The sequence below is a fragment of the Sceloporus undulatus genome, chromosome 9, assembly GCF_019175285.1.
Source record: "Sceloporus undulatus isolate JIND9_A2432 ecotype Alabama chromosome 9, SceUnd_v1.1, whole genome shotgun sequence".
NCBI lineage: Eukaryota > Metazoa > Chordata > Lepidosauria > Squamata > Phrynosomatidae > Sceloporus > Sceloporus undulatus.
This window is the reverse complement of record NC_056530.1, coordinates 9,335,975-9,344,628: the sequence shown is the minus strand read 5'-3', so window position 1 is coordinate 9,344,628 and position 8,654 is coordinate 9,335,975. Positions and strand designations below refer to the sequence as shown.

The 8,654-nt window shown below is 43.4% G+C and overlaps 1 protein-coding gene across 1 annotated transcript in view; it reads left to right on the top strand.

Annotated features, from left to right (window-relative positions):
* The window catches only part of LOC121915484 (keratin-associated protein 4-3-like), an 18,996-nt gene extending 10,728 nt beyond the window's left edge, over nt 1-8,268 (top strand). Inside the window, exons 3-4 of the mRNA XM_042439793.1 lie at nt 1,431-1,446; nt 7,813-8,268. Coding sequence (XP_042295727.1) covers nt 1,431-1,446; nt 7,813-8,268 — 472 coding nt within the window. The remainder of the gene's footprint in view (nt 1-1,430; nt 1,447-7,812) is intronic.
* The last annotated feature ends 386 nt before the right edge of the window (nt 8,269-8,654 follow it).

Genomic DNA, 8,654 nt, shown 5'->3' with positions numbered 1-8,654 from the left:
AAGCAATGTTCCTGCGACCCTTGCTCCAAGCAATGTTCCTGCGACCCTTGCTCCAAGCAATGTTCCTGCGACCCTTGCTCCAAGCAATGTTCCTGCGACCCATGCTCCAAGCAATGTTCCTGCGACCCTTGCTCCAAGAAATGTTCTTGCGACTCATGCTCCAAGCAATGTTCCTGCGACCCATGTTCCAAGCAATGTTCCTGCGACCCATGCTCTAAGCAATGTTCCTGTGACTCATGCTCCAAGCAATGTTCCTGTGACCCATGCTCCAAGCAATGTTCCTGCGACCCTTGCTCCAAGCAATGTTCCTGCGACCCTTGCTCCAAGCAATGTTCCTGTGACCTAAGCTGCTGCCAAACTCTCTGTCCTCCCTGCTGCCCTCCAGTGAAATGCTGCAAGTCCCAGAGCAAGGACTGCTGTTCCAAGAAATGCTAAGGAGCACAATGAAATCCAGAAGTCTCCAGTTGGAATAGCATAATGCCACTGACACTGGGCTTCAAGGCTTCAGATTTACTTCTTCATTCCACCAGATCCTGAAGATCTTCGCCTGGTTCCTTCAACCACATTTCAGATACTTTCCTTCTTGTCTTCCTTTCTCATAAGTGAAGGAGCCAAGACTATTGTGTATAAATATGGTGTCTTTATTTTTCTCTTGGTGCACTGGGTCCTTGATCATTCTGCATGTATTCTATAACTGGTTATATATATATATAGGCAATAATAAAAGCATGAAACTATGAAAGTTGGGACTTGTTTTTCATTCATTTTCCTGTATCATTTCTAATGCAGACCATAATGGTGTGGATGTGTTATGTGTGTGTATAATGCCATCTTTCTAGTAAGGACCCGAAGGAGATGGTAGGCAACAATATCCTCATAAGAAACATACATTCAACCTTGAATGTTTATTTATTGCTAAAAGCTGTGTGGCACCAGATGCAAAATAAAATTTGGCATCCAATACAAAATCGGAATGATAAAACAAAAAAGTGTGTGTGTGTGTGTGTGTGTGTGTATCTATCTATCTATCTATCTATCTATCTATAGGCAATATTATCTTGCCTCCAAGTGGAGGGATCTATCCATGCTCTCCAGCATATTCCCCATGGTACCCATTATTCAAAGCATCCTTTGGAATGGAGCATTATTATTATTATTATTATTATTATTATTATTATTATTATTTGATCTCACACTGGCCCCTATAAGAATAGCATATACAGCAATACGATTTCAGTGTGTGCCAACTGCTTACTTGGCATGAGAAAGAATAGCAGTGGCCAGTCCTGTAAGGATCAGATTCCTAGATATGGGAAAACCAGAGAACAGATCTACTTTTCTTTTCCTGGTAAGAGACCATTTTCGTTAGGGAGGGTGGAGGATTTATTTAGGTGTCCCTAACTGATTGTCTGTTCCATGATGTCTTTCAGTGTAACCGGTTTCAATGTAACTTTGCAAATTCCTAAGCTGTTGCCAGGAGAAAGATAACCCAAGATAAGCCAGATGCATGATTGACTCCTTAAATTTGAATAAAAGTTTCTATTTAGGCTTAGACTGCTTTTGCCTTTTTCTCCAGAGAGAAAATAAGAGAAAGTGGTGTTACGTCTATTTACTCATATCTCTGTCTCATGTATCTGGACAGAAGCAAACAGAAACAGATCTGACCCTCACATCCTGGACATTTGGAGTGTCTTATAACAAATCAAAGGGCTGTCTTATAGAGATGGGAGTGAAATCAGTAATTATTCATTCCCAATTTGTGTGTGTGTATAAAGTTTGCATAAAGATAAAAGAAGTAGAAAGAAAACAGGTTTCCTGCACAGAAAATACTGTTCTTTGAGGAAGGAAGGAAGGAAGGAAGGAAGGAAGGAAGGAAGGAAGGAAGGAAGGAAGGAAGGCAGGCCTGGTACAAACGGGCGCTTTGTGGTGCCCTGGGGCCAAAACAAGGGTTCTGGAGGGTGAAGCGACCGCATGCTCACAAAACCTAGTACATAACAGGTGTGGTCATGATGGCGGCCTCCCATCCACACGGGGGCCACCATCATGACACAAGCATGGCGCAGCACTGTGTCCACACGTCACAGTGCCACGCTTGCGTCATCGATGCATGACAGTGTGCCAATGGTGTACTCATGGCATCCGTCACATGCACTAAAAAGAACCCGCTTTTAGTTCTTTGTGGTGAAGAGGGAGGCCACATGGTTTGGCTGTTGCGGCGTTCCTCAGGAGCAAAAACGGGAGCCTCCACCCAGCCCTTTCAGCATGGTCTGTCGAGCCCCAAAGAGAAAGGAACATGTCTTTTCTATAACCTTCTCTCCCCAATCTTTGCATTGGCAAATAATTCACCCACAACCCATTGGGACTACCACAATTATTCATCCTCACAGATGAGGACAAAATTGGTGATGATTTACATCACTCCTCTCTAGCAACACAAATACCTTTTACTGAGTCCCACAAATGTGTTAATGTATTTCCAGGAATGGGCATATGTTGTACAAATGGTATATGTTGTACAAATATGGTGGAACTGCAACTTCCTTCAGCCTTAGCCAGCATGACTATGAATGAAGAGAGTTGGGAGATGAGATTCAGACAAACCGGGAAGACCACATGTTCCCCACCCCAGATCTAACCCTATAGTGACCAAAATCATCATCTCTTACATTAAATTTGCTGAGCAAGGCAATAAGACTACATCACTCCAATTTGGATTTTATTATCTTTGAGCTGTAATGTTACAGAGGTCATTCAAGAGCCCAAAACAGAAAGGAGCAAGTCCCACTCACCAAAAAATAACATGATAAAGGAAATTCCAGATGTACAACAAATGTGCCTCCATTTTGTATGAGACAGATGAAAACCGGAGCCTATGAAAAGGATTGAGAGACTGAAGGAGGCAGGTGCAAAAGCTTCGGCTGCTAAGCATGGCAAGGATGAGGAATGAAAGAAGAGGTCCCAAACACACAGGCCAAAATAAAGCTGCTTCCGGTCACTTTGGAGGTATGCTGTTTAAATGATGCATGTGTCCCAAGAGGCCAGAAGCCGCACAAAAGCCATGCTCCAGTCCTAAGGACTGGATCGCAGCTTTGGTGCAGCTCCTGGCCTCTTAAGATGCGTGTGTCATTTAAAAAGCATGCCTCCAAAATGGCCCAAAGCAGCTCTATTTTGGCCTGTCTGTTCAGACCCTAAGTGACCCAAATCATTGTTGAGGCTGATGGTACTGCTTCTTGATCCTCAGGTCTCTACAATCCAACTCGCTTGCCTTCAAAGTTTCGTTTGGATTTCTTCAGCATTTGCATTGCTTAGGATAGCAGCATTGGGAACCGCAGCAGGAGGAACCACAACAATAGGAATCACAACAAGGGGAGCAGCAACAGCAGGACTGGCTGCAGCAGCAAGGGGAGCAGCAACACTGCTTGGAACCACAGCAAGGGGAGCAACAACACTTTTCGCAACAGCAAGGAGAACAACAGCCGCAGGAGGGAGAGCAGCAAGAGTTGGAAGAGCAACACATGTTGTCAATCGGGAGGGAAGGCGGTACTGAAAGAAATCAAGAGAGAATCTATGAACCAACCACAACATCCACCAAATGGATCAGACGTTTGGTCACTTCTCTGCATTCCAGAACCCATCTTAGATAATAGTTTCACAGTATGGTTCTCCAACCAAAGATGCCACTTGTGCCACAATCTTCTATCTTTCAGTTCAAAGATATAGCCATGTTAGTACATAGAATATGTCTAGAGAGATCTTGTAACACCTTTGAGACTCACTGTCAGAAAAAAAATTGTCAGCATGGACTTTCGTAGATGGATGAAGTCTACTTCCTCAGATGCTTTTACTGGAGTGGAAAGCCAGGGACAGACCTATAATGTATATGACATTAGAGGGTGAGGATGTCAATTCAAATCCAAAATCTTTTGTGTATGGAAATGAAACGGCAAGTCCAAGAGGGCATATATAGGTCTGTCCCTGACTTTCCACGCCACCAAATACATTTGAGGAAGTAGACTTAAGTCAATGAAAACTCATGTTGCCAACTTTCATCTGACTGTCCAGTGGAACAGTCTCCAGACTTAGATTTTTATTTTGATCCAAGAGAAAACTCAGATTATTTCACTTATTTCTTATTATGTGAAATAGAAGAACGCATTATTTCTCCCATTGTGTTGCAGAAAAGCCGGATTTGTCACCATCAGTACTTTGTATGCATATTAAATGATATCTTTGCAAAACAAGAACTGTGTCTACAAGATCTGAGCTTCCCAACAACCTGTAGGGCATTAAATAAAAAGGAATGAAGGAGGGAAAAGAAAGAAAGAAAGAAAGAAAGAAAGAAAGAAAGAAAGAAAGAAAGAAAGAAAGTCATAATTGTCTGAAGGTGTCTATCTCTAGTCATCCACCAAAACTGCCAACAAACAAAATTCTCTTCCTGTCTTCATGTATTACACTGAGACACATCTTACCTTACCTCAAGTAGTAGGACTAGATATGGATGTTGGATCCAGTGAATGAGTGAAGAGCTCTAGGATGGTGGGCCTTCTTATATAGCTCTTTGCTTTCTTCCAGGAGCAATGAGGGACCATCCAAACATGTGGAGTTCGCCATTTAAGCTTCATGTTGGCTACATAATTTCCCGGTTCGTGTTCACATCCGCCATTTTTCAAAGTATATCATTACAACTGTTTTCAGGTAGTCACGTTGTAATTCTCTCCCCCAACCAAGCGGGCACTTAAAGGATTATTTTAATAACAACAATGCTACCGTGAATGGATACCATAAGCATCTCTCATAGTAAACTACTACATAAGGTATTAGCTGTGTTCTTATTAGAGCACCGTCTGAACTGTCTTCAGTCTTAGAACACTTCATATTGACTCCCCCAAATCCCCCTCTTTCTCCAAAGCCACCATAATGACGATCATTAAAGGCAAATTCATTTGCAACCTTGGCTCTTAGATGGATGAATCCCGCCGTTTGGTTCTCCCGTGTTCAATCTGTATCTCTTAAATTTTGAATTTAAAAGAATATTTGCAAATACTAATCTTTTTGAAAACTGGGAGGGGGAACTATGTCCCACCACAATTGCCAGCTGAACGTTTGACCAAGAGTTGAATGGCACAAATGAGATTGTTCCTAAAATATCTATATCAACATCACCACCAACATCATCAATATCACTATTTGTTATGTATAAACACTCCTAAAATATGTTTAGCTTGCAAACTTCAAAAAGCCCAGGAATTTTAGGATATACTAGAATGCCCCGTAGTGCCTTCCAGCTATGATTTTATCATTCTACTGAACCATCTGAACCCATCAAAGTGGTACCAACCTGGGCCGCATTACCACTACAAAATAAATCATGGTATTCATACTATTCGAGGCTTTGATTTACCAAACATTTCAGTTTAATCCACTTCTCATTCAAATTTAGTGATGGATCGATTTAACATGGAGTCACCTCATTGCCGTGACCACACCACAGGAACCGATTCCAACCTGCACCCCTTTCACACTAGCTCTGAATTGATTTGTCTCAAAGGACATGGGGAATTTAGCGGATCTGGAAGAAGCGCTTTAAATGGGTCTAGAGTCAAGGACCCTTAACAAACCACATAAGGGATTCGGCGCAAGTGAGAACAAGGGCTATTTCAAACTGGTTTGCAAACTGGGTTTTTTACATTGTGGGAATGAGGCCCTGGTTGGAACCCTGAATCCTGTAAAGATCTTATTGGTGCTGAAGTTGTCCTCTCTTCTGCATTAAGGCCCAGTACAGACCACCGGTTTGTGGCGGCCTGGGGCCAATTCTAGGGTTCCGGAGCACACAGCAACCACATGCTTTGGAACCCTATGACGTGCGGCCTTCTGTCCACACAGGGGCCGCCATCTTGATGTAAGCGACTCGCAGCATATAGACATCGCTGCCTGTTGCTTATGTCATGAGTGCGCCAATGGCGTGACATGTACACAGCGTCCCAAGAAGACCCTGGTTTTTCTGGGTTCTTTTTCGGGTGGAGGGACGCCGCGCAGTTTGGCTGCTGTGGTGTTCCTCTGCCTGCAAACCGGACGCCTCCAGTCCAGCCTGAAATGAGGAGGTATTACCGGGCCTAAGTTAAGCTAAGCATTAAATTTGAGTGACTGTGACTTTAGTTTCCATATGTTGGATCTTGAGAGTTCACACGTAAATAGGAAAGTAAAGGTGGGAATGTAATGGAATGTATGATAATGTCATGTCCTGGATATAGACCGATGTAATCACTTCTAACCAAAATGGTCGCTGCCACCTCAGAAGAAGGGATCTCCATTTGTGCTATAGGGATTCCACTCAGAATGGAAATGTCTAAAAATAACAATCCTGTGGTATTCATGGGAGACATGAGAATGGTGACTAAAAGGTGGTAAGATGGAAGAGTGGTGCATAACATGCCCTAGAGATGCAAGACCCATCCCCTAGATTGTGATGCCTGTCTTCCATGACTTCCTTAAGTCCTACTCACCAAGGATTATGCGTAGTGCCACCACTGACTTCCTCCTGATGTCTTACTCAGACAGTGTGACTTCTCTGGGTGCCATCTTTCTTCTCCATTGAGTATAATTAGCAGCAAGTCCTTGCATTCTCTGTTTGGACAGGAGGAAACTCTAGTAAATCTGTCTCTGGGGGAGATAGACTAATGGTAAGACCCCTTGTTGATTCATCCTCAGGATGGTCATCATTATGGTCATCATTAGTTGGAGAACAACTCAGTTTGAATCTCCACCACTGTAAGCAGCCATCCTATTCAGGTAATCCGTTGAGTGCCAGCTACACACCTGAGCAAATTACAGACTTATGGGATGAAACAACGGTTAATGACAGACCACATAGGATTCTCTATTCATCATGAATGCGAGAAAGAGTCAACAAAGATAATGGTCCAGATGATGCCGCAGAGCATGAAAATGCACTCTGACGGCAAAGGAAGTTACCCATATTTTGGCACTGCCTCACTTCAGTGGCGGACGGTGCAAGGGGATGTATAAAAAGGCCTCCATCCCTCCAGACTTCATTCACTTCACTTCATCGGCTGCACTCTCTGCCACGGTCAAGTAAGGTAAGAGAAATTCCATTGACTTCTATGAACGGTTGGTGGGGAGGAATAAGATTTAATAGAATTTAATTTTTTCCCCTTAAAACTTAATATCAAATGTTCTCCCTCCATTGGGCTTTTATTCTTTGTGTGTGTAAAACTACTATCGAGACAGGTTTTTTAAAAGTTACACTATAGATCAGGCCTGGGAATCATAAACCACTCCAGATGTTGTCAGATTGCATCTGTCAGCTTCCCTAGCCAAGGAGAAGGATGCTGGGAGTTGCAACTCAACAACGTATGGTGAGAAATATGATCCTTAATCCTGACCCACAGGAGAACTGTTTTTTACCTTCCTCCATACTCTACTCCATCCATTTCCTTGTCCCAACTACTATCCATGCCAAGATTTTGCAATGAGATTTACAATGCAGGGTAGTGGAGAAGGGGTATTGCAAGTTAGTATACCTTGGTTACACCATACAAGTGACTTTGTTCACTTGGCTTTGGAGACTGGAGTTTTGTTAACCTTTCTGCAGCTCTCCTCGGACAGTTTGGAGGAAACAGCTTACAGATCTGTTTCATGGTCTTTCCGAATGCAATCTCTCATATAAATGTTGAAAGCGGTAGTTCTCTGCGAACCTTCAAGACCACCTTGCCTCATGTTACCCAACAGTGGGACTCACTGCCGACTGCTGTTGCCAAGGTAAATAACTGAGCTTTCTCAATTCTGTTCCAGCTTTGCCTTCGCTCCACCAAGATGGGTTGTAACGATTGTTGTAGCGGAAGCTGTTGCTACGTGCCATGTTGCCAGCAGTCATGTTGCCAGCAATCCTGCTGCTCACCCTGCTGCAAACAGTCTTGTTGTGACTCTTGCTGCAAGCAGTCCTGCTGTAAACAGTCTTGCAACCCTTGCAGCAAGAAATCATGCTCTTCCTCTTGCTGCAAACAGTCGTGCTCTGATTCTTGTTGCAAGAAATCATGCTCTCCCTCTTGCTGCAAACAGTCGTGCTGTGAGCCTTCCTGCAAGAAATCATGCTCTTCCTCTTGCTGCAAACAGTCATACTGCAACCCTTGCTGCAAGCAATCCTGCTGCAAGCAATCTTACTGTGACCCCTGTTGCTGCCAGAGTCTCTGCTCATCCTGCTGCCCTCCGTGTTGCCAGAGCAAGAGCTGCTGCACCAAGAAATGCTGAGGAGCCATCCAAAGTACAAGGAAATCTAGAATCTCTAGCTGGCATCACATCGCTCCCTTGGCAACATTGGTCTTCAAAACTGCCAAGCAGTCTACTGGCAGACAGAAAATGCCAGAAGCTTCTCGCCTGGCTCCTTCAAGCACATCTCACACTTCTCTTCTTCTTTTCCCTCTCCTTATTCCAAGAATGGTTATCTCCGAAGCGAAGGAGCCAAGACTACTGTTCATACTATAGATACTGTCTTTGTTCTTCTCTTGGTGTACAGGATCCTTCATTGTTCTCAACATGTTTTCCAGCTAGATATATAGCTCATAATAAAAGCATGAAACCATGAAAGCTGCTTTTGGGATTGATTGATTTCAGGAATGTCCTTTTATTGTCTCTAA